At 38.1% G+C, this 25,300-nt stretch overlaps 1 protein-coding gene and 1 long non-coding RNA gene across 20 annotated transcripts in view; one reads left to right on the top strand and one right to left on the bottom strand.

Moving 5' to 3' along the window:
- Positions 1–25,300, top strand: part of RAD51B (RAD51 paralog B) — a 348,291-nt gene that overhangs the window by 229,771 nt on the left and 93,220 nt on the right. For 6 of the 19 annotated variants that reach the window (XM_087951597.1, XM_087951599.1, XM_087951595.1 and 3 more), the window contains one exon: positions 6,381–6,568. The exons of the other annotated variants lie outside the window; for them this stretch is intronic. In XM_087951597.1, the coding sequence (XP_087807723.1) occupies positions 6,381–6,553 (173 nt within the window). In that variant the 3' untranslated portion in view covers positions 6,554–6,568. Of the gene's footprint in view, positions 1–6,380; positions 6,569–25,300 lie in introns of those variants that run through there. 19 annotated transcript variants of the gene reach the window in all.
- Positions 2,713–18,162, bottom strand: LOC148133374 (uncharacterized). The gene is made up of 3 exons (XR_015746721.1): positions 18,086–18,162; positions 6,361–6,421; positions 2,713–2,968 (listed from the first exon to the last, which is right to left on the bottom strand). It is a non-coding gene; the product is annotated as an uncharacterized LOC148133374 (long non-coding RNA).

Raw genomic sequence — 25,300 nt, forward strand, 5'->3', positions numbered from 1 at the left:
TTTCTCTAAGTTATTAAACAGAATTATGTTGGAGGTCTTTCAATGTATGAATTGATGTCATTAGTTGATTGTGTGTTTATGGTAATTGTTTATTTCCTTTATATTTATACCTTAATTATACTTCTATTTTTATGAATGTATATAAACAGCAAAACATGTCTCTTGATTGTAGTAAGGATAACTCTAATAAATAAAGGATATAAATATAAAAATGTCAGTAAAAACCACCATAAAATGTAGGTAAGCCAATAAAAGTAAAAGTGAAAACACAAGGAAACACGCAGTTTAAACACATCAACTAAAAGAAAACAGAGTTGAAATCTACCTTGAGAAATAGTGTAGTTTAAAGGCCAAATGCCTGCCTCAGTAAGAACATTTTTGCCTGCCAGGAGAAATTCAACAGAGAAAAATACAAGCTTTGCAAAAGAGTTCCAAAGCATGAAAGCAGCCAGAAAGAAAGGTTTCTGACTTCTGTCCAGTAATCATACTTGTCGTTATAGAGGGCTAGGCTGGCATCCTCTCTGGTGATCTTTTGCTGATTAGTTAGGATTTATCTATTTTTATTTCCTTAGACATTGTAATTTATTTTTGAACATGCTATCTAACTGCTTGATCATATACACTTTGTAATTTTTGTATTGTATTTAATATTGTAATATTTAATACCTCATAATTTCCCTGAATATACATATGCATCAGAGGTAAGTTATACGGATATGTTTATTGATCAACTATTTAATTAATTAATCATTACAAATCAATAAAAAGTAGAAAAGTACTAAAATACTTCAAAGGATGATCAGTTCCATGGGAGATCAACTGTACCATCAGAAGTTCATTGTGAGCAGTCAAATTAAAGCTTGAATCCCCATCCTCACTATGGCACGCATTCTGAAGAACAAATTGTCTTTCTCATAAAGAGATGACCCTGGATGGGAGGGAAAGGGGGACGCAGGGAATCTACCAAACACTGCCTTGAAGATATCTACCAATAAACTGTGTGCTGGGAACTGTCATGCCCTTGTTAGAGTCAGACTCTGAGGGAGAGGAGGAACAGCCAACAGGGAGTGGAGGTGTGGCTCCGGAGGTTGTGGAGTAGGCTGGGGAAGGGCAGAGGCTAGCTGGGCAGTCAGAGGAAGAACCAGGCCCATCCCCTCTTCATCCTAGGACACGCAGGGAGGAACAGAGAGGGGAGCAACTTGGCTTATGAGAGAGGAAGCGGCCATGATCCCTCTCATTGGTTGCAGCTGGGGAGAAGTGTATATAAGAGAGACAGTTAAAACACAGCATTACCAGAAGAAAAGCATGTTTTATTTTGGCCTGAAGTTATCTTGATTGGCATCCTTTCAACAGACTGTGCCTTATTATCTCCTTGAAGTTGATAATTACTTATCTTGGTTCATTGTGGAAATTCCTTCATTGTAGTTTGTTTTGGTTTTTTATTTCACCTCCATCTGCTCATTAAGTTCGGACTGTATTGCTTTCTTTTGAAGACTATTTTTGAATAAGTTTTATCTCCAACTGAGAATTATTGAACAGTGGGGCCAAGTTGGAGGCATTAAAGGACATTTATTTATATTTTGGATTTTGTTACGTTTGTGTTACACTCTGGGTCATCACAGGAACAATAATGCCCAACCTGGTTGCTTAGACATGGTATGATTAGGTCATGGGAAGGGCAGTACAATTTATGAACTGCAATTACGATCATAAGTTGTGACATTAAGTAGATGATCATGTAACTGTGATCTCCTCAATGTTACGCTCTTTTTGCGGCAGTTGTTAAGTGAACCCATTATTTCCAAACTAAACACTGGTTTCAGCAAAAATGTCATAAATCATGGTCATGTGACTCCGCATTTCTGCAAATGGCTATAAATGACTAAGCAACATTTATAAGTTCACTACTACTAGTACTTTCTGCCCAATTAAAGGATGAGTGAAAATATATTAATGTGGCTATGAGGAATATGTTCAACACTGGAAGGTTGTGTGATAGGGAAACTGGCAAGTGACTAGAAATTAATGCCCACCCCTGCAGCCATATTCCCCTAACCTGGAGGTCTTGCTTGCTAATTAGAGATCTGGAAGACAATACAGGGTGAGATATACTTTGATGGTATCATTCAACCTAACTATGGTTCAATGTTCCTCTGGCAGCTGGACTGGGGGAGATAGCATTCTAAGCAAACAGGGTATTGAAGGTAACTCTGAAGTTGCTTTGACTCTAAAAGCCAGGAGGTGGCAGGATGGAGAAAATAAAAATTCTGGCCAGAAAACTCACAAGGACTACAGAGTTAAAGCACTGCAAAGAAGACTGAAGCTTTGTTCCAATCTCAAATAAATCGAAGGTGGGGGAAAACCCTGATGTACAGTTACATAGCCCAGAGTTTGTCTTGAACTTGTGTAAAGCTGTCCTGGGAGGTGTCCTTCACATTTCTTTGTCCTTTGTTTTTAGAACTATTGCTTCCTGTTTCCTTATACCAATCTTTTTTTTTTTTTTTTTTTTAGTTTTCAAATGATAACATGTATGGCTTTGTTTGTTTTAAAAAATATTAAACCAATGTGAGATGGATGCCAACCCAAAAAAACCCCATACACAACAGGCTTTTGTGTAAATTTGCAGTAATTTAATTTTATATTTGTATTGAGAATAAAGAAAAGAGTTCCAAATAGCCCCTCTTGTTTTGTTGGCCTCAATTTGCACATAGAGTTCAGAACGCTTGCCTGGGACACTCCTTGAATTAACACAACCATTCTTGCAGTGATAGAGCCAGAAAAATCCAAGGAAATAACTTCATTGGTCTCCATCAGCCTTGCCTCAAAGCCACAAGGTGCATTTTTCTCTTCCTTTAAATTATTTTTGCAGTTAACAAAAGAACAGGACTACTATGAGAGGAGGGGAGCCTTTCATCCCATGCAATGGGTTAGAACAGGATTTTTCAAGTAGATGGAGTTCCGTGAAAGGCTAAGAGGAAGAAAAAAAAATTCATTGTATCACTTAGAGTTTTACCTCTTGATCAGGAGTTCTGGGATGGATGGATAGATGTTTCTGTGTGTCTGTGAAAACTAACTGGTTCTGTAGCCTGTACACACACAGGACAGAGGCTCCTACCCTGCTATAATTGCAACTCTGAGGTCAAAGCAACCATGTTGTGGTAGATGGGATCTCTTTAAAAGGAACATAATGATCTGTGTGTGTGAGCCACAGCTGGGAAATAAGTTCTCCAGAGTTCAGATTACTGTTTTGCAGAATGTTGAATCTGAGTCAGTAATGGAAAACAACAAATATCCATTCATAATAAAAGAGTTATGAATCACTGCAGTGAAGTCACTTTCAGTAAGTATTGAGGAAGGGAGTGAATTGGTTTTGCCCCTGTACACATCAGACAGACATGCATTCCCACTTGACAGACCTCCCAGCGCACAAGTGAGCCATCTTTTGCATCTTGTATGTGTTATGCTATCATACGTAATAGTGGGAAAAGGGACGAGCTCTCCTGATTAGCATGAACTACCACAATTTTCAGAAAGAATTCAGTATTTGTCCATAAAGTACCCTGAATAAAGCTTCTTGATTGTTTGTTAGCCTTTGTGAGAAATTTAGCTGGAAAACTGACTCCAGATTGCCTCATCTCCCACTCCAGTAACCAGTCACTTTCATTTTATGTAGTAAATTTAACAGATTTTCCTTCTGCAGTTGGTATTTATTAACCAGATTGTGTGTGCATGAACACACACACACACACACACACACACACACACACACACACACCATCCATGGGAATGTCTCTGGAATTAGATTTGAAAAAAAAATCTAGGGAGGAGAGAGCAGTTAAGTGGAATGGAGCTGCAGTTACTATTATTGCTGCCTGCCCTTTAAGAGGAAAAATGGAAGAAAGATCACAACGGCTTTTCTATTAAATGAAAAGATTAACATGCCACAGATGCTTTGCCAGGGTGTGATGACATTTGCAGGAGATGGGTGGCTATGAAGTAGGACTAATGAAAAGCAGGCCTGAAACCATGTGCTCTGAGAGCCCCCAAATTATCTCTCTTCTCTCCCCTATGCAGCCTACCATCTGTATTTACTGTGATCCCACCAGAAACAAAACAGGGCTGGGATGAGATCTTTTGACAAATCTGCCTTCCTGAAGTGCTTGGAAGTGATCCATTCTTTGACTTTGCAGCTTTTGTTTCCTCCTTATGTGAAAGAGAAGTACCAGTGCAGTCTGGTTTTAAATTTCATGGTATCTTATTTGGTGCCAGTAGCTCTAAATTAGTTCTGAGCATTCACCCTGGGAGCTGGGAAGAATATTATACATATATTAACTAGATTGGGAATGTGTGTTTTGAATTTGATTCCAACTTTGTGATGTTCTTCTCCCACAATAAATATTCATTTTGTTTCAAACTCTGGGACTCAAATTGTTTCCCCCTCAGAGTGAAAATTATATTCTCAGAGGACAATACTAAAAACAAAATACACAATATTTATTTCTCTTCTTAGCATTACTAAGGAGTTTAAGATGTGTAACAGGCCATAAGAAGATGGAGTTGTATATGTATGAAGGCCATTTGGAACAGCTTAGGTTATCTGCCCAGTTCAGGTAACAACACCTAGTTGATCTTGGCCGATTAAAACAAAACAAAAAACAAAAAAAAAAACAAAAACCTCCTACTAATAACCCCCCCCCCCCCCTCATAAATGGGTGTAGAAAAAAAATAAAAACCCCCCCCCCCCCCCCCCCCCCCCCCCCCCCCCTTCCTCTTTTTTTTTTGGCCCATTTCAGTATTAATATACTCTTCTTATAGAAACAAAAACAAAAAACAAAAACATCCCAACAACTTAGTTTAGCACTGATGGGAAATTACCAGGAAACCCAGGGATTTAGATTAGAAAGAAAAACAGGGAAACATTCTGGAAGAAACCAGTAGCAACCCATTTTCATATTATTGCTAAAAAAAAAATCATGTCAGCCCATATAATCATCAATAGTCAGGGCATATTCAAGGAATCTACATTTACAAGCAATTATACTCCACAGCATAGTTTAAAAAACTAGAATGGTTGGTTTCAAATAATGTGCTGAGCCCAAATCAAACAAGTCATAAATTGTGACTTAGTACAATGTGCAAGCAAGATTAATCTAGGCCCTGGTTTAATAGTAGGTGACTTCTACCATATGACTCTTGAGTTATGTAATTTATACCATTTGGAAAATGACAGTTGTAATCGGGTGGGATTCTACTGGTTCTGGCTGGTTCCGGCAAACCAGTAGTTCCAGCGATCATTTGACCTTACCCACCTGGCCCTGCCCTAGTCTGTCCTTTATGTGTTTTGCAGCTCAACTGATTTGCGCGGCACAGCGGATTGCCACGCCTCAGCTGTTTCACTCACCAGGGCTGCAGTAGCTGAAAATGGATGGTTTTCAAGCGCTTTGCGCGCACACTCACCTAACCGGTTGTTACACCGGTTGAATCCCACCACTGATTGTGACACTGCTTCCCCAATCCCTCTGCAGGTGCTCATGCTTCCTTTGAAAATGAGAGAAAAGATTTGAACTACGTAGCAGGGAAACAAAGTAAAATAGAAAAGGAAACAAGTGGAAGAAAAGAACAATATTTTGGAATGTAGTTTTGAAGAGAAATTGATTGGGGAATTGTAAGGATGGGTAATGAATTAGAGTATACATTTTTACAGATAATTTTTTGGATAGGTTACTTGTCGTTCTGCCTCACTTACTGCACTTTAAGAAATCAAGATAGAAAAACATTTTGGCTTTATGGAACTCATCATCTGATCTCTGCTTTCCATTCACTTTTGAGGAAAAAGAAAAGTTCTCCAGTAGTTTATAAGGGCAGAAATAGTCTTTTTGTTGTTGTTGTTGTTGTTGTCCCTACTTCTATTATGCCAGTAAAAGTGGCTCTTGTATTTGGATTTGTAAGATATAGTTGTGCACATATTAAAAAACACATGTGGTGAGGGAAGATGCTATCTATCCAAAAGGAAGATGATCCAGAATTTAAGAAAGGAGGTCGCAAATCGACCATTCATTCAAGCAAACAAATAATTAGTTAGACTGTGCAGCTTTTCTATCTTCTCGCTCGTTTAAAACTTGTTTTGAAGATGTCTCCATTCACAATAGATGTGTGTATGTGTCACATGTTTGAGCATTGAAGACACATCTGTAAAGGGGCACCCCCTGGACAAAAATGATAATTAAATTAATAACTACTAATGTAATTGCCTGAGAAAGAAACTTTCAGAAATTAATCCCTCATTTGCTTATGCCAAGTATTTTCCATTACACAAACAACTTTTTCATACAGTTATATTCAAATGTGCCCTCACTTTACCTTCCAAACTTGTTCAGCAGAGAAGAACAAGAGGATGAAGATGAGGCAACGCATAAGGCCGCTGGATAAAGAAAGAAAAAGAAGGCTCGCATCAGGCTTAATAAAAAAAGTTAAATTCAGCAGCCAAGTAGCTTCTTCCAAGCAACAGCTAATCTTTCAAAGGTATCTGCAGTTTTCAGCAGCAGGTATATAGTCCTCTGCATTTATAACCCAACAACCACCCCTTTGTTTCCAACAGTTCCAAGGACTCCCACGAGTCACAGATAAGGGAATTGTGTGTGTGAGTGAGTGTGCATGCTTGCGCTTGGGTAGATGTGGCACAGGAAGCCTTAATAGTTTCAGGGATTCCATACCAGCCGGGCAACTATGGAAAAATAAAACCATAAATGACAAGATCTTCAAAAATGTACTAAATGTACACATGGGCAAAAGTCCATCTACCATTTTGCACATCTGTAAAGGAACAAAAAGCCAAAAAACACAGGTGCATGGCAAGCACAAAGAGCCAAAATTTAGACAATAGAATCACAGATAATAAGAGCTGTGTGTGGCAACCACTTAGATTTTAGTTCCCAAACTAAAACAGCTACCTACAGTACTTATTCCTGAACATTCCTGAAAATTTGCCCCTGCATGCCTTGGTGCATTTATTTGTTGACTGGTTTGGTGGAAATTTGATACACTGTATAGACATTGTTTGGTCTGACATTTCCATAATAGTTTTTATATTTATATTATATTTATTTACCACCCATCTCACCACAGGGCAACTTTGAGCAGTTTACAACAGTTTGGCAGTTCGATTCTCAATGGTTGACTCAACCTTCCATCCTTCTGAGGTTGGTAAAATGAAGACCCAGATTGTTAGGGGCAATATGCTGACTCTGTAAGAAAGAGTCGTAAAACACTGTGAAACCGTATATAAGTCTAAGTGCTATTGCTATTATGAATGACTTGCCTGACCAGGAATCTAAAATAAGTGAAAATTTCCCAGATTGCTCATCATATTGGTCCCTAACCATGTCCATATTGTTGCCCACATGTTTGTTTTCACATCATTCTTCTAAGGTCAGGATTCAATCTTTTTCTTTCATTTCTGCCCCCCACAGCTTAATATCCAGACTTCCACATTCAAGAATCCATCTCTCTTCCTGCTCCCTAGCCCAGAATTCAATTTTCTTTCTTTCCTGCTTTCCCAATTTTATATTTAGACTTTCACATTCCAGGATCAAGCTCTCTTCTTTTCTTTCTGACCTCAACATAAGAGCCAGTCCTCATTTTCTGACCCCAGACCCTGTTACAGTTTCCATTGTTGTTGTTACTGCTGCTGCTGCTATTACTACAACATAAGATGTAGTTCTGGAAAATTACAGTGGGGAGTATGAATTTGCTTCTGCATCTGAACCTGTATATAATGTGTGAATACGTGTATGTGTGTGAATAAACATGTAGGTTGTTGGGAAGATCCATATTTAAGACTTCATTTGATCATGGAGGTGGTGCTGGGGATCAGATGCACCAAAGCAGTTTTGAGCTGTAAAAGAAAAAAAGGAGAGAAGCAACCTAGAACTAAGGAGACATTTCTTGACTATTAGAATAATTAATCAGTAGAAGTTGTAAATGTTCCAACACTGGAAGTTTTAAAGAAGAGATTGGAAAACTATTTATCATATAGGGTTTCCTGCCTGAGCAGGGGGTAGGCTAGAAGACCCCCAAGATCCCTTCCAACTATGGTATTCTGTATTATGTAAATACCCTGTTATATAAACAGCTACATTAGATGAAACAACCTCTTTCTCTAGAATGATTCACTTTAGAAAATCTAGGTATGATACCTCTAGCTTGATGCATTATGGGACTAGGAATTTTGTAGTGAGAGAATGATTTCCATTTTCTGACTTGTTAAACTTCACTATTGAGGTATTGGTACTGGGGTCCTGAGTCTTACCTATCATAAATAGATCCTAAGAGGATAAGACGTCAAATATAGCAGGCCAGTCTAGCTTCTTGGGAAGTATAAGACTTCTGAAACCTTAAGTTTGGGGAGCTTGCCATTGGTAGTACTATATCTAATTCCTCAACTAACTGCACAGTCTCAATCCAACTCTGAACATTTGTTGTATAAGTTATTAAAAGTTGGAACAATTCCCTTGAATTCTTACACCATTATTTTTGATTGCCATAAAGTACGATGGATTTTTGTTTTGGCACACAATTTGGAAGCTAAGCAGTCACCATGGTGTTACCATACTAAAAGTATCTGAGTTCTAAACAAGATGTTTCCATTTAGTAAGTCCTTTCTTAAATTTCATAGAATATAATTCATAATGTTATAAACTTTTAAAGAGCTGCCACCATATGCAAAATTACAGGTCTATGCATGCTTTCTATTCCATTACTATGAGAATTGATTTTCTTATGAGACACATGATTCATGGCAATTAGAGCTTAAAGGGCTAGTATAGGAGAAGCATTGTTTTTCAAAAATTTCCTACTTTTCCTACATGTAGGGAAAAATAGTGTGTGTATGTTTACATTTTAAAATAAAATACCCTATTGTATTTATTGTATATTACTACCAAGATGCAATTATTTTGGGGGGTATTGCTTCCCCCATGGTGCTTCACATACTAAAGAAGCTGTGGTGGATCTTGGAGTCTTAGTGATGATCACTTGAATGTGAGCCAGTTGCCAGCAGTGTGCTGCAACCGCCAAAAAAGCAAGCACAGTCCTAGGCTGCATTAATAGAATCAAGATCACATCAAGTGTTACATTAAGTGTTACTTACCACTTTATAATGGCTTGATAAGACCACACTTAGAATATTGTATCCAGTTTTGGTTGCCATAATGTAAAAAAGATGTTGAGATTCTAGGAAGAGTGCAGAGAAGAGCAAAAAAAGATGACTAGGGGACTGCGGGCTAAAACATATGGAGAATGATTGCAGGGATTGGGTATGTCTGGTTTAATGAAAAGAAGGATTAGGGATGATACAATAGCAGTGTTTCAGTATTTGAGGGGCTGCTCCAAAGAAGAGGGAGTCAAGCTATTCTCCAAAGCACCTGAGGGCAGGACAAGAAGCAATGGATGGAAACTAAACAAGGAGAGAACCAACCTAGAACTAAGGAAAAATTTCCTGACAATTAGAACAATTAATCAGTGGAACAACTTGCCTCCAGAAGTTGTGAATGCTCCAACACTGGAGGTTTTTAAGAAGAGACTGGACCAGTGGTGGTATTCAACCGGTTCTGCCCGGTTCTGGAGAGCCGGTAGGAGTGATGTGCAGCGGAGACCGAACAGTTCTCTCCACTGCTCTGCTGGCTCTGCTGTTGGACCCACCCAGCCGCCCAGGCTCCCATACTCACCTTTATCCGCTGAATTTGGAGTGCAGCTGCTTTGCGCGGCACAGAAGAGTGCCATGCGGTAGCTGCTGAAGCGACCGGGATTGTGCAGGCTTGCAGGAGGCGAGTTAGGTCTCCTCTGCACCTGTGCAAACGCCTCTGCGCCTGAGCAAAGTGCATGTTTCACGCATGCGTGCACACAAAGTGTGTGCACGCGTGCAAAGTGTGCCCACAGGGGTGGGATTCTACCAGTTTGCACCTATTCGCTAGAACCGGTTGTTAACATTCTAAGCAGTTCGGAGATCCGGTTGTTAGAAGAAATTACTGGCCTAATCCTGTAAGGAAGGCAGGAAGGAAACATTCTGGTGTTGCTTACAGAAACTGCCTCTCCGTTAACCCTTATTACATTCTTGGCAGGCCTAGACTTCCTGTCTCAGGAACGTCTCTGGAGTTTTTTTCCCCTCCTTTGTTGGTACTTTGCTTGTGTGGAGTGACCATTCAAAGTTACAATGGCACTGAAAAAAGTGACTTATGACCGTTTTTCACACTTACAACTGTTGCAGCATCCCCATAGTCACAAGAGGCCAGGAGAGGAGATGCATGCCTTGATGTGAGTGATATTGAGTTGGCCACACCCAGCCAATAACATGACCACCAAGCCATGTCCACCCAGTCACATGGCCACCTAAGCCACTCCCACCACCTAAGCCACGCCCACAGAACCGGTTGTTAAAAAATTTTAATCCCACCCCTGCGTGCCCACCAAGCCATGCCTACCGAACCAGTGGCAACAATATTTGAATTCCACCACTGGATGGACAACCATTTTTCAGAAATGGTATAGGGTCTCCTGCTTGAACAAGGAAGTTGGATTTGAAGACCTCAATCTCTGTTGTTCTGTTAAAATTCCTCCCCCCAAAATATAGGCTGTTCCCCATTTTTATAAAAGTATCTGCTGTAGTTAAAAATTTAAATCGTATCATATAGTCTGTCGGGGAGGAGGAGATGATTAAATAAACCATCTGTAGATTTAGAGTATAGACTGGCAATTAAAAGAAGAAAAGTTTAAAAAACATGAATCATTTATGACTTCTGACCAGGTGAATTCCCAAGTCCAATGTTAGCAGGAAAATGGATATGTTATCTTTAGCCCTTCTTAAAGTTTGATTCAAATACGTCCTCCCTACAATGAAGTGGAGGGTTGGCAAGCCATCAATTTACATGAGCATGTGTTCAGATTCTTATCTGAGTTATCAAAGGAGAACACTTTATAACGCACATTTACTTATAGTGCTTTTTACAAATTAGCTTCAACTATTTAATGAAGGGAGCTGTGCCGAGAGGAAAAAACTATAGAAGATCATGTCATAAAAAATTATGTCTCTTTATATTAACATTGATTTCACCAGTCTGATGTTTTCTAAATGCATTGGACTATATAATTTGCACACACATTACTGTTCGCTGTGATGACTGTAAAATATAATTACTATGGCCTGAAATATTTGGAGGCCACTATATTACAAAAGGCTCTGCTAATACCTGAGTATACACATGAACAGTACTACTTATGCCACCAGACTTGAAATTCTAGAACTAGAAAACCTTGAATTACGCCGTCTTCGGTCTGACTTAAGCATGGTATATAAAATCATACATTGCAATGTCCTACCTGTCAATGAATACTTCAGCTTCAACCATAACAACACAAGAGCACACAATAGATACAAACTCAAAGTAAACCGCACCAAACTTGATTGCAGGAAATACGACTTCAGCAATAGAGTGGTCAATGTCTGGAATACTCTACCCGACTCTGTAGTTTCTTCCCCAAACCCCAAAAACTTTAACCTTAGACTGTCTACCATTGACCTCACCCCTTTCCTAAGAGGTCTGTGGGGCGTGCATAAGCGCACCAACGTGCCTACCGTCCCTGTCCTATTGTTTCTCTATTCTTTTATTTTTCTTATATGTACCCATTTCATGTATTCACAACTATGTATACACTTATACTTATTATCTTGGAAACAATTGACAAATCAAATAAATAAATAAATAAAAATAAATACTTCATGCTGCACTCCTCAAAGATAGATTTTTTGGAAACATATCAATTATTAAAAATCAAAATCAAAATCAACACTAATGATGTTACCTATTTTGGGTAATGAATTGTCTAAAAGAAAACCACCAAGCTCAGAGAGCATCAAGGACCCCTCACTTCAAAATTTAATAACTAGATAATAAAGTTAATAAAATGCTTGAAGTAGAATAGAAAGAAGGTACATATAATTCCAAAGATGTTGGACCTCACACACAGAGCTGGGCCAACTTAAATAGTTAGCACATCTGCTACAATTCACTGATATTTTTTTCCCAAAAGCTCCATCAGAGTTTGAGAACCAGTTTGCATTTTGGGGGGGAAGAAAATGCAATAGTGTATACAGTCCTAGTACTGGAAAGCAACATCTCAACTCCAACATTGCATTTGAATTTTTATAGAATTCCTATTTAATAGTTCAGTTTGAAGGTACTAGGATTAGAAGAAAGAAAATGCAACTCACTCAGTTGCAATTTACAGGAAATCATAGCAATAGCACTTAGACTTACATACCGCTTTACAGGGCTTTACAGCCCTCTCTAAGCGGTTTATAGAGTCAACAATCTGCATTCTCATATTACCAACCTCAGAAGGATGGAAGGCTGAGTTAACCTTGAGCCGGTGAGAATCAAACTGCTGCAGTTGGCAGAATTAGCCTGCAACACTGCATTTTAATCACTGCCACCACGGCTCTAACACCATACTGATATTATGAATATGGGCTGTCTATTTTCGTGAATAGTTCTAAGTAAGATCATTTTAAACAACTCCTACCATCTTCATTTGTCCTGGAAAAGTTCCTTTCTATGCTTTTCTCTTTAGTTAAATATATACACATCTCATCCTGAGATCAGAAGAAATTGGTGCACTCTGTACACAGCAATTGATAAACAAATTATTGAAAATCAGAGCAACTAATTTTTTATCTGTTTTCTTTTCTATTTTGTAACCATCCTCAGATTATATACAAAGATTCATCTCCCATTTGTGTATTCTGTTGATCATGAATCAGAGCAGTTATTAATCTTGCAACTTTGCTGCACTCCCCCCTCCCAAAAAAAATAATAATAAAACCCTTTAATCTGCCTTATTTTCCCACGGACAATGAATGCAGTGAGACAAAGACAGGATCAACGCCAACACAAGGCTGTCCTTTTTGCTACTTGTTATGGCAGGATCTTATACATAAACCAGAGTGGCTCTCCTTTTATAGTAATAGGAGGGAGGAGGGACGGGAGAGGGAATTAAAGGGGTCAGAGGTCATGCTGTCTGATGGATGGCAGAATCTTTTTCTGGTTTATGGTCTCTGGTAACTTCTGGGCTCCTTGCGTTTAATGACTGACCTAACAAGACATTTCAACTTTCCTTCCTTTGGAGACTAGGCCAAATGCAAAGTTTGACAAGAATTAAAGAAAGAATGTATTGTGCCTTTGATCTAAAGGGACTATTTTTAATCTGTCAGCTGAGAGATAAAATGTCAGAGGTGTGCCTCCATTTATTTTCCAGACGCTCTTAACTGAATGTTTAAAACATCTCTTAAACCTTAATATCAGAGAGTTCTTGTGTTAACAAAAAAAGACCAATGGTAGAAACCAAAATTTTATGATTCCAATTTGATTAAAACTCATAGCCTATTTGCTGGGAATGACATGATGCGTGTAGGTTTGTTTCTTCTTGTGCTTTGAAGTTATGATTACTTAAAAGCCAAATTTTGTGGCCACGAAGGAAATGAAATGTCATTAAGGAACTGTAAACTATTGATAGTATTGCATGTTCCTCTCTTTCTTCTATGAAAGGACTCAGTCTTTCTGTTGTGGCCCTGGAACCAAATTTAGATGTTCATCATGTAAATTTGCTTTAAGGAATTGATACAGTGAAAAATTTTGATCACTGGAACTACATTGATTAAATGGAGATGTACTTCAAGAGTATTGGTTAGTCTAAATCAAGGTTTACCAACTACTTTCAATTGTGCCGTGTGTTTTAATCATTTGGTTTAAGAACAACGAAGTGGTATATTGCTAAAACTGGTCTTGCCATTTACTCTCGTAAGGCAGTTCTGATCATGGTTTGATTATGTTATCTTAATCAGATCCTCTTGTTTGTTTGTTTGTTTTTGAAACAAGTTGGAGAAAGAAGAACTTGTTTTTATCTAAGGTTTGAATCAAACAGCATAATATATGGGGATATTGGACATGATAGTAGAACAAAAAGCTCAATTACATTTATTAAATTTGAATGTGACAATGATCACTTTGGACATTAAGAGAGAGAGAGAAAATATGGAAAATGTTTAAAAACCAAACCAATGTGTGTGATTAATGTCACGCTAAAATAATGCATGGAATTGAGAATGCATGGAAAAAGGTAGGATATGAAATGGTTTCAGTAAAGAGTTTTTGAAAAAGGGACATGTGCTTGAAGTATAATTCCTTTCTGGAAGATATTCATGAAGAAAACCTAGGACTGAACTGCTGTTGGAGAGGTAGCAATGAGTGTTTTGTAGGGTGAATAAACATAAAAGAAGGACCCATTATAGAAAGAGCAAAGAGAAACCCCTGATAGAATGCAGTATCTTAAGGGAAAGTAGAGAAAGCCCTGTCATTTATCTAAAAGTACATCTCTAGGGTGGACTGAGTAGTGTGATTTATTTATTGTTTTGTTTTCCTGTATGCTCTCTCTGCTTTCCGATTTGCTTTCAGCTCCCTTTGAGCAGACCAGTATTCTTTCCTAATTAGGAGGCCCTGGATTTTGTTCCTTCAACCCTCCCACCCCCCAAAAAAAGAGTTCAGGGCATCTTGTAAATTATTGCATAAGCATCTATATCGATCCCAGGGGAATTACAACTCAGAGGAGAGATGAAGGTAGAAATGATTTATTGCAGACTTTCCTGTTGTTGGGTTTGTTGAAGACTTGACCTCTTTTTTATGACTTCAACAGCTGTTTCTGCTTAGAGACTTCTGGCATCTTTATGAACTGTTTTTCCATTCAACCTCTCTCCTTTCTCAGCAGCAGTGAATTATGTAAGATTACATTCCTGCCCTTTTCTTATTAATATTCTGGCAGACCTATTACTATGAAATGTATCCATATCTTCTCTTGGATAAGTAGAAATCAGAAATATCCCCTTAACACATTTATGTTAATAAAATTACACTCAGAATATTTTCTCACAGATAGTCCACCTTTAAGCTGATCTGATTTTTTTCTTAAAGCAAGCATGAAAAATCTTATTTCTGACCAGCATTAGTATAGCTATTGGATTCCTACAGATGTAATGCTTCTACTCCTTTAGCTGTTACAAAAGACAAAGGCCACAGTGTTGTTGCCTATCGATATTAGTGATGGTTAATGTTTTGCCAACCTTATAGAATTATATTTATAATTTGTTTTTAACCAGAATACAGATAGTCCTCGGACTTACAACCATTTGAAGTTATAACAGCACTGTTAGGAGTGACCAATAACTGATTCTCATACTTAAGGACCACTACTGCATCCCCATGATCATGTGATCAGAATTCAGGCACTTGGCAACTGACATGTACTTACGGTGGTTTCAGCATCCTGGAGTCATATGATTGCCTTTTGAGACTTTCCCAACTTGTTTCTGACAAGCAAAGTTAATGGTTTTACTTAATGACCACATGTCCCAAAAGTGCTTTTTCGGGAGGCAACTGCACTTTCTTGTTTTTTCTTTTGGAGACGTTTCGCTTCTCATCCAAAAAGCTTCTTCAACTCTGACAGGATAGTGGGGAATGGAAGGATTTATATTCCTTGCAGACAGCTGGTCATTTGCATCCTTTTAGAGGGTCGTTGAAGCACTTGGAGGTTTATCTGTGTCCTCGGGGTCATCTGAGTAGTGCTCCTGGTTCCTGTCAATCTGCAATTTTTCCTCTGGGTTTTCCTCCTGTCAGATCTGAAGAAGCTTTTTGGATGAGGAGCGAAATGTCTTCAAAAGAAAAAACAAGAAAGTCCAGTTGCCTCCAGAAAAAGCACCTTTGGGACAACCATGACCTGGATGACTGAGAAACTCCATAGACTTTAATGACCACATGAGTCACATAAGAACTGCAGTGGTTCATTTGACAACAGGGGGCAAATAGTTCATAAAATTGGATATGACTCACTTAACAACTGCCTTGCTTAGCAACATAAATTCTAGACCCAATTGCGCTCGTAATTTGAGAACTACCTTTATAAAACTGGCAGAGATGAAGGCCCCTGATTGAAAGTGAACTAGTTAGCTTGGCCTGGTTCAGATGCATCCTAGATTCAGTTAGTTTGTGAACGCGGAGCCAAAGGACTGTCAAAATTGCAGCAAGTGTCACAAATTGAGTAGAGCATCTTGAAAAAAAGGGCCTTCGCAATTGAGCGAATCACAAGACCACCATCAAATTCTTTGTGCACCCCACTGACAGATGGCCAAGTGACAACCTGTACATAGATTATAATATTGATAGTATTCCTTTCTAAAACTTTAGACTCAGTTTTTCAGATTAGTATTAGAGCAATTGTATATCACCAACAAGGTTTTGCTTACCTAAACATGATAGATACAAAAGTCATCCATGTGTCCAAGTGAATTTATTAGTAGGGTCCCATTCATTAAATGTATTGTATTGTCCAAGAGAGATAGGCAGTTAAGAAATATGAAAAACAAACAAGCAAGAAAATCAATATATGCATCCTTCAGAAAAACATCTTCAAGAAAGTGGCTGTCAAGAGTAAAAGAGACGGTGGAAGTAATGCACTCAATCTCTTTCTGCATGTGATTTTTTTCCCTGTTGTTCTTGTACTCCCTCATTTCTGAACATACTTCCCTGCATCATCTGGGTGATAGGAAAAAGAGTAACAATTAATTTCCACCATTGCTTTTGCATCTCCATTCTCCGTTATCTCTTAAAACTGCTTTCCTTATATGCAGGATTAAGGATTTAAAACAAACTGTTGGACATAGTATGACCAAACCAAAATCTTATAATCACATTTCTCAGGTGCAAGACTGCAAATTTATATAAACTTAGGAACGAGGTGTACAGGTGCACTCCTAGAGAATACCAACTGGGCTCTTCTCTCAGTATTTATGCATAAAGAATGAGGATTTCCTTTTCTGATGACTCAGGAGGGATAAAGTTTGGAGTTTGGTTTATATCTGCCTTCCCTTCTGCATCTCTCTAAGTGGCCATTGGCCTCATAACCTTAGCAGCACAAATTCCCTAACACTAGGCTTGTGAATTATTTTTGCAGGCCTGCATGGGAACAAGGTAAAGTCAAGCTGAGGTGTTGAATTGGTCCGGGGTTGGAGTTGCAGTTCACCTGCTGTGTGGTTTCCCCCCACCCCCTCTCTGGGACTTGATAAATCTCCTTTTTACCCTCATCCCTGTCTTCCACAGCAAAGGACATACACAAGGAGGTCCTTTCATCTTAGCATATCCCCCTGCTGATTAATGGGATGCAGTGTTCCCACGTAGGCAGAGACAACACTATGTCGGCCGTATAATTAGGAGCCAGATAATGAATGCTTAAAGGCTATTCAGTCAAGCTCTCTCCCACCTCCCTGCCAACCAAGGCTGTTTCTCAGCAGTGAAGCCAAGTGGAAGAAGGGGTGGCACAAATCCTATTGGCCCTCCAGTTAATTGTAGTGGAAAGCAGGGCCTCAGCCAGCAGAAAAAAAACAGGGTAGGGGGCTGGACAAATGATTCTCTTTTAATACTGTAGAGCCAAACTTTCAGTTGTTTTTTTTAATGTGTTTGACCTTGTGGCCGCAGAAGCTCTAAACACGCACATCACTGTGTGCATTTTTTTGTTTCAGATCATTAGGGAAAGCCATCATAATAAGCACAAGACTCAGCCTTCTCAGTAACCTAAGGGCAAAGATGCTGCTGCTTAGTAGCCTTTGAAATGTGGGAAACAAGCCAGAGATACAATACTATTATTCTTTTTAAGGGGCTTTACAGTTACACCACCATTCATTGTCCAGTTAATAGTTGTAAAAGAGGCTCTCCTTTTCTGTAGCCCTAGGTGCTCAACCAGAGAAAATAATAATCTATTTCTGTAAGTGCTGCTACCCAGTGTTGGCCAGACCTCTGACAAAAATAAAATATAGCTATAAACGAAGCTATAAGACTGTCTTTTAAGCTTCAGTTCCAAGTCAGTAGAATTTACTGCCCGGCTTTTCCGCACCCATTACCAGAAAGTTTCCAAGATGCTTTCTGATATATTTATTAACAGAAAAGAAACCACAACTGAGTATGTAATGAATCTAAAGCATTCGACTTACATGCATTGGAGTGGAACTGATAATTCAGCCAGTTTCTAAAATGAACAGGCCTGAGCAATCTTGCAGTGTGAACAACAGCTGAACTAGTGACTTCTTCTTAAAATGCAAAGCTCAACAAAGATTCATTTACAAGAAAAGAATAACCAAATGGCCTATTGATAAAATCTTGTTGTGATAGCATTATGCAGTCCTGTAAGTATGAGGAAAATAAAACAGTGCATGCTATCAAAAATGGATTTCTACTGAAATTAATGGAGGATCAGAGCATAAGAAGAGTCTTGCTGGATCATATCTAAAGTCTATTTAGATGAGTATCTTAATTACCACAGTTGACAATTTAAAGCTTCTAAACAGGGCTTGAAAGGAATGGCCTTTGTTTCATTCTTTCTCTCTGGCTTTCTGTGATATATGAGTCTAAAGATTTCACAAAGAGCACTTACCACCTTAGCTTAATGCATCCTATTGGAGCTAAAAAGACAGCAGTTTTTCTTCTTCAAGAGAGTATCTTTGGCATGTTACTTGCATCTAAAAAGTTTTAAAATTGTGTTACTAATGAGGATGGGAAGGCAAAATTTTCATGAACTTCTTACATGAAAGTTTACAGGCATAATGTAGAGACCATGTTCTAGCACCATATTTAGCATGCTATTAGCTTTGCAAGAAAGAACTTTTCCACTGCTTTTACTTGAGATTTTTTTTAAAGAGGACCTGAAGGACTGAATTGGTCTTGTTTAAGTGAAACTTAGCCATCTCTCAAAAGCTTCTTTTACAAGCTAATTGTTCAATATAGATCATTTTGAAAGAGGATATGGAAGAAAACAGAGATAAAGTTGACAAAGGTAAGCAAGAAACATAGTTGATCAAAGAGACAATAAACAACATTCCAGACCTGGGAAAGAGAGAGTGTGAGAAACAGAGTAAAAATAATTTGATTCGGTATGGTAAAAGAATAGGGAAAGGAAAACTCTGGCAGACTTTCAAGATTCTGGGATTATACCCTACAACAATAGAGCTCCAGGAGTCCTTTGAATATCTGTTTCCTGACCTGGTCTACCTTGAAGAACTGACACATGATCAAGTCAACAACAATCAATGTTTCTCTACTTATATCAGGGTCAAATTCCTTCCTTCCTTCCTTCCTTCCTTCCTTCCTTCCTTCCTTCCTTCCTTCCTTCCTTCCTTCCTTCCTTCCTTCCTTCCTTCCTTCCTTCCTTCCTTCCTTCGTTACACTGGTTGAATCGCACCACTGTCTGAGAGAGAATGTTTGGCCAAAAGTTACCCAGTAAATTTCTGTGGCTAAGAGTAGACTAGAACATGAGTCTCCCCCATTCCAGGTCCAACATTTTAACCATTAAGTCCATGAATATTTAGGGAATTTACAACTCCAAAAGTCATAATCTATATTTTGTGTCTCTAAAATGCTCTTCCCAGATTCTCTCACCTCTGTTAGGAGGAGTATTTTAGAATGGCCACAGCTTTGTGAATACCCACAACTTTGCAAATAAAGCTGGTCTGAACATCATGGAAATTTCAATTCCATAGTTGTAATGGATCCCAGATTTTATGCACCATTTGGTCTAACTTGAAAATACAAACACAGAAAAACACAATGAGAGTTAGAGGGAGAGAGAGGATCTAGTTTCTAAATAGGCACCATAACTTCTAGTCCTGCCTTAGCACAAAGCAATTGGGTGACTTTGGGCCAGGCACTTTTTTCAGCCGTAGGAAGAAAATTGCAGGCCACTTCTGGGAGGAAAAATACTTGCCAAGAAAACTGCAGGGGCTTATCCAGGCAGTCCTCAAGAATTAGAAATGATTCAATGGAATATACACACACATACACACAAAATATATGTATATGTATATATTCATTCATTTATTTTCTGAACAAAGTTGCTTACTAAATTTTTACTATTACAGGATTTATCTTTCCTGGTCTTAGTTTCCAGGGCCTGTGATCTCTTCTTAGTCTCTTCTTCCAGCTTTATCAGTATTCCTTGGTCTTCTAATTGTTTTATAGCTAAGCTGGCAGGGTTTTATTGTTTCTTAAATCCCCGGGAAGATGATTTGGGAGAGGAATGGTTTGGCTTTCCTTTACTTGCCCTAACCAACAATTTTTCTCCTTCATCTGCAGTGTAGTTAGTCTATTAAGTGTGCATGGGAACTTATCAGGCAGCATTTTGTTTAAATGAGCATGAAAGAACACACTGAATAAATATTTTGGTCTACAGCAAGTCTCCGAGTAGAGTATGAATGGAAGAAATAATTTCTATTGTATGTTTATTAAATTAGAAAAAAGTTGTCATAAAGCTAATAAAGCTTTCTATAAGGAACATTTTGTGTGAATAGTTGAAGACTATGTGCAAACAGCAATATGTAGTAGAAATAAACCATGCATGAAAATGAACAAAATACTAAGCAAATAGTTCAGCACTGAGCAGGGAGTAAGATATGTATGTGTCATATCCCCTGGATTGTTTAATCTGTTATGGATAAATCTCTGTGGATTGCTTGTGGCAACGTTAAAGAAAATGGTTGGCAAAGGGAGTATGCATGCACTTTTGTATGTGGATGATACCAAGTTGTTGGTTGAGGATACAAATGATTTACAGTGAATAATAGATAGATTTCTTGATGAAATGAGAAAGTGGAAGTGAAAATTAATGTATTAAAACCAAAGTAATTATGCTTGACAGAGAAAATGAACAGCTCCAAGGTATGCATAAATTGAAAGAAAATATTGTAGCAGATAGATAGATTTGTGTATCTTACAATTTGTAAATGTTGGGGGAAATTAAAACATTCAAGTATGCAAATACAGGTTGAAAGGTTGATTTATGTTGTCTATTGGAAAGAATGGTTTGTGAAAGAAACAAAAATGGCTGTATATGAGAATTAGCTTCTGTCAATTTACTTGTGTGGAAATGGGAGTTGCAGAGAAACAAAAATATAAATTGAATGCAGTGGAAATGTAATGGGAAGGAATATTGTGTGTCTATGTGTGCGTTTGTGCATGCGCACATGTGTGTGTTAAAACAAGAAGAGACAGGGTAAAAATGAATGGATATTGAATCTGTATGGATTAAAAACAAATATGACTGAACAATGCAGATTCATTGTAGTGGTTTGATCATTTAGACAAAATGAACGAAGATCAGATTTTCAAGCAAATATATGGAGAAAGAGTGAATGGGTCAAGAGGCAAGGGAAGACTGAGAAAATCACAGATGGAATTGATGAGATCCTCTAAATAGAAAACTGAGAAGTCTAAAGAACAAAATACAGTGTATGATGTGCTAGATAGAAGCAAGGAAAGAAAGGTGCAGAAAAATGTAAAGATATCCTTTTCTTTTTTCTTAATTTTGGCTGTAACTTATTTGGTTTACTATTTTGTACTCCTGCACTTTACATAATATTGCTTAAGATAATTACTTGTTGGGTATGTATGATGCATAAATATGGCAGCTTTTTTAAATCAAATTGACTGCAGACAGGGCTCCTGCAGAGTTGTCTTATCCCGATTGGATTGTCTTTTTTCCCCCTTATGTGCAGAGCAGAACAGTTCCCTTCCATTTCTAATTTTTCCAACCAATACCCAGTCTAAGGTAGCACATTTCCCCTAGCAGTAAAGCTCAATTTTCTAATGCTGGATTTAATTTTAGCTGACATTTCTGCAACAAATCTATTGCCACATCTGCTAGGCAAGTTTTTTCCATACTCATGGTCAATATGGACCTTTTTTCCCACGGTTTCCTAATACTGTGCCCTTTCTTTGATTAATTTTACCCTTCTTGACTTCATTTAATGCAACCTAGTTAGGAATATTAGCAGTGAGTTTTTAAAAGTTCAAAAGAATGGTTTATCTGCATGTTTGTTTCATTTCTACCGAAGAGCCACATGAAGTGTGTTTCTTGCGGCAGCCATGCTATACTATCCTTAGTTGCTGTTCCCAAGGGACAAAGCAGGTCAGGCCTAACATGTCTCTGACCTGTCCAGTGGGAGCCAAGAGAGGACCAAACAGGAGAGGTTTTGTTTGAGTTGTTTATACAGTGACTCACTCTGTAGTAACTGGGTTAAAGTCCACTTAAAAAATGAAGAGAACAAAAGGCCTCCTGTTACTACTGGATATTTGCCTCAAGATATCATCGAAAGGATCTTTTTAAATACTGCAGCAGGATGCAGGAAGCCACAAGCTTACAGGGACATAGCAGCACTTTAGAAAGAAAAACAGAACCGTAGACTTAACATCTGCAACTTTCTCCCTTCAATTCTCCTGAAGTTTTGGTTTGGTTTTAATTGCCCACTTAGAAGTGAAAATATGGGAGTCCCACATCTCCACATCTCCGCCACTTCTCCATCCCCACATCTCCATGTATTGTTGTACTTCCATTGTTTGTTTGTATTTTATTCCTTTGCTGTTTATGTTTACGTTTTTTTTAAATCATTCTTTTCTGTTTGATTGTTGTAAGCCGCCCTGATGAGATGGGCACCAGATAAATTTAACAAATAATAACAAATAAATAAATATCTTAGGCTCCTGAAAAGAAAAGAAAAAGTCAAGGCTTGGTGCCTCTATGATTGCATTTCTTGAGATTGGAGGCTTGCTTGGGTAACCTATGGCTTATACTGTAGGGTTTCCTGCTTAAAAAAGTATAGTTACATGACAATCCTGTCTCATATTTCCCCAAATTTCTAACCAAAAGAAAAAAAATTGCTGCTGAGTGCCGAAAAAATAACAAATACTAATTTATATTCTTTGTAAATATAATTTAACTGGTCATTCTAAAAGATTTTCTAAAATGTACACATGCCCAACTGGAATAAATAGAAATAGCTCTGGAAAGAGAGGTATCCTTATTCAGACAGATTAAATTGATTAAATACTTATGTTATCACTTGTAATTCACTCTTGAGTGTTGCAGAATATTCAGTAAGCTGCGTTTTTCCATCTCAGCTTCAACATTTTTATATCTCAAGAAAAGAAAGATTTCCATCATATAACAAGAATTTTGGAAAATATATAGATTGATTCATACCTCTCCTCTTTCACCCCATGTTTTATGTTCTTCCTTTGGCTGCTCAAATCACCCAACATGGTGTTTCAAGTATCTCCAAATTTCTGCCATACAGCTAGGGAACACACATACAGAGGAAGGCTTGTGGTTTTTAAAAACTGGCCAAAAACTTGTATTTCACTTTTATTTTTCTTTAGAGGGGAGGGGTAAGATTAGGATGCTATGCAAAACAGGCCAGAAATTCAGTCTGCCTGGAAGATGCAATTTGGCTTTGCTTTTGAAATCATTTTCTTTTTGGAAAGTATCCTATACAAATTTGAAGTTTGGGGATGTGATATTTGTAAATGCAGAAAAGCTATTTTGAGAATTTTATAGGGGAGGGAGGGGGATATCTCTACTTATGTTCAATACTGAAAGGAGCTAACTTTGGCTGTTGCACTAAATGCCAGTGTCTATCTAGGACAGTGGTTTTCCCTGACCCCAGTTTACAGTTTCCCGAATCAGCTTGTTGCTCATGCCAAAGAAAGCAAACAGGTCTGCAACTTTGATGGCATTGTAGCCTCTATTCTTCATTAATCCTGAAGAAAATGGAGAGCATGTGAAATACATTTTAGGACAGGTGAACAGTGCATTGACTGACTTTTAAACTATGAATAATTTTGCATTATTAAAAGCAAAAAAGAAAAAAAACCACACACACACACACACACACACAAAACTGAGTATTTGTATAAATTCTTATGTTTGTCATCCTAAAATAACTACCTCTTTGCTGGAAAGAAGTTACCTTCCTTTACTAAACAAACTAGAATAACCAGGCCATCAATCATATGCTGTCCTTTGGGGGTAGCAAGTACATATATGCACTCATTAGTAATCCCACAATAACAACCCAAGGCCTATATAGAGAAGGGAAGGCAAATGAACATTCACTGAACAGAGAAAGTAGCAATCAGAGAAAATGTCAGGGAAAGGACAGTCAGCAAAGAAAGAGAAGCAAAACACTGTATTTCATTTTAGACAGGTCTTGAGTTTCCTGAATAAAATTTTAGGACCATTCTTAAAACTTTTCTGGGCTTGTTTGAAACCGTGGCAGAAGTTAAATGCGAGCAAATCTATTTATTTATTTAAAAATAATTTTATTTGTATGGATGCCCATATCAAACCAGTGACTCTGGGTGGCAACCGCATTAGCTTTTTATTTGAATCACTGTGCTTAGAGTTCCTCTGGAGGTAGCAAGATGCTACCCAATCACTCCTTAGAAAACTGCCAGTCATATCTGCCTCACTAAGTAGACCAGACTAGAAACATGACCAGATCAGCTAATTCTACTTTATTACAAGTTTACATTAACAGAATCTTGCAAATCTGAAAGTACAAGTCTCCTCCCATCTCCATTACCATTAGAAATCAAGGAGGGCCTCTTCTGAGTCTCTTGCCCTGCCCACTACCCAGCTGCAGGCTAAGTTGCCTTTTATCTGATTGTTGCCTAGACAGTATCTCTGGACCCAAGTCTCCCAAGATCATTCTCACATACCATTACAAGTCAGAACTGTATGTATTGAGTTGAATTGAACCCATCACACATGAAGAGATTCTGGGAAGCAGTTTGTATCATCGGGGTACATTTTTAATCATTGTTTTGCTTATTTTAGAAATAAACTCTCCCTCGAGATGAGCGTCCTTTCTAATTACTTCATAGAGACACCTATGCAGTTTGTTAGCAGAGGTACAAAAGTGGGTTGCCCTTCCTTTCCTTCTTTCAGAAATGTTCTGATGTCCCAGTTGAACCAACAGCCTTGGTATTCTGTAACAAACCATGTAATAATTGAGCCAAATCCTAGTCACAAAAAAGCCTTTGGCCTACCTAGAATAGTGCTAACTTACACAGACTGCTGGGGATGAATGCAGTTATTCGGACAAGAAAGAACCTCCCCCTCACTGTCAACCATAGAGAAAAGTTGTAAAAAATATTGGCCAATGTAGAGTTACTAATTATTGGTATTCAGAACAATATCTGCAGATGAGAAAGAATCAAAATGTTGGCAGACAATAAAGCATATATTTCTGTAAATGATTACTGGTCACTTTGAGGCCATGCTTTGGTGGAAAAGTGGAATGTAAATTCAGTAAATAAATTATAGAAGAATAGCCTTTGATCAGGTTTATTTTCATCTGAAGTAGAATTTACAGGGTAAA

Source organism: Notechis scutatus, chromosome 1 (assembly GCF_049901735.1).
Source record: "Notechis scutatus isolate UNSWTSFEM ecotype Mainland chromosome 1, rNotScu1.2, whole genome shotgun sequence".
Classification (NCBI taxonomy): Eukaryota; Metazoa; Chordata; class Lepidosauria; order Squamata; family Elapidae; genus Notechis; species Notechis scutatus.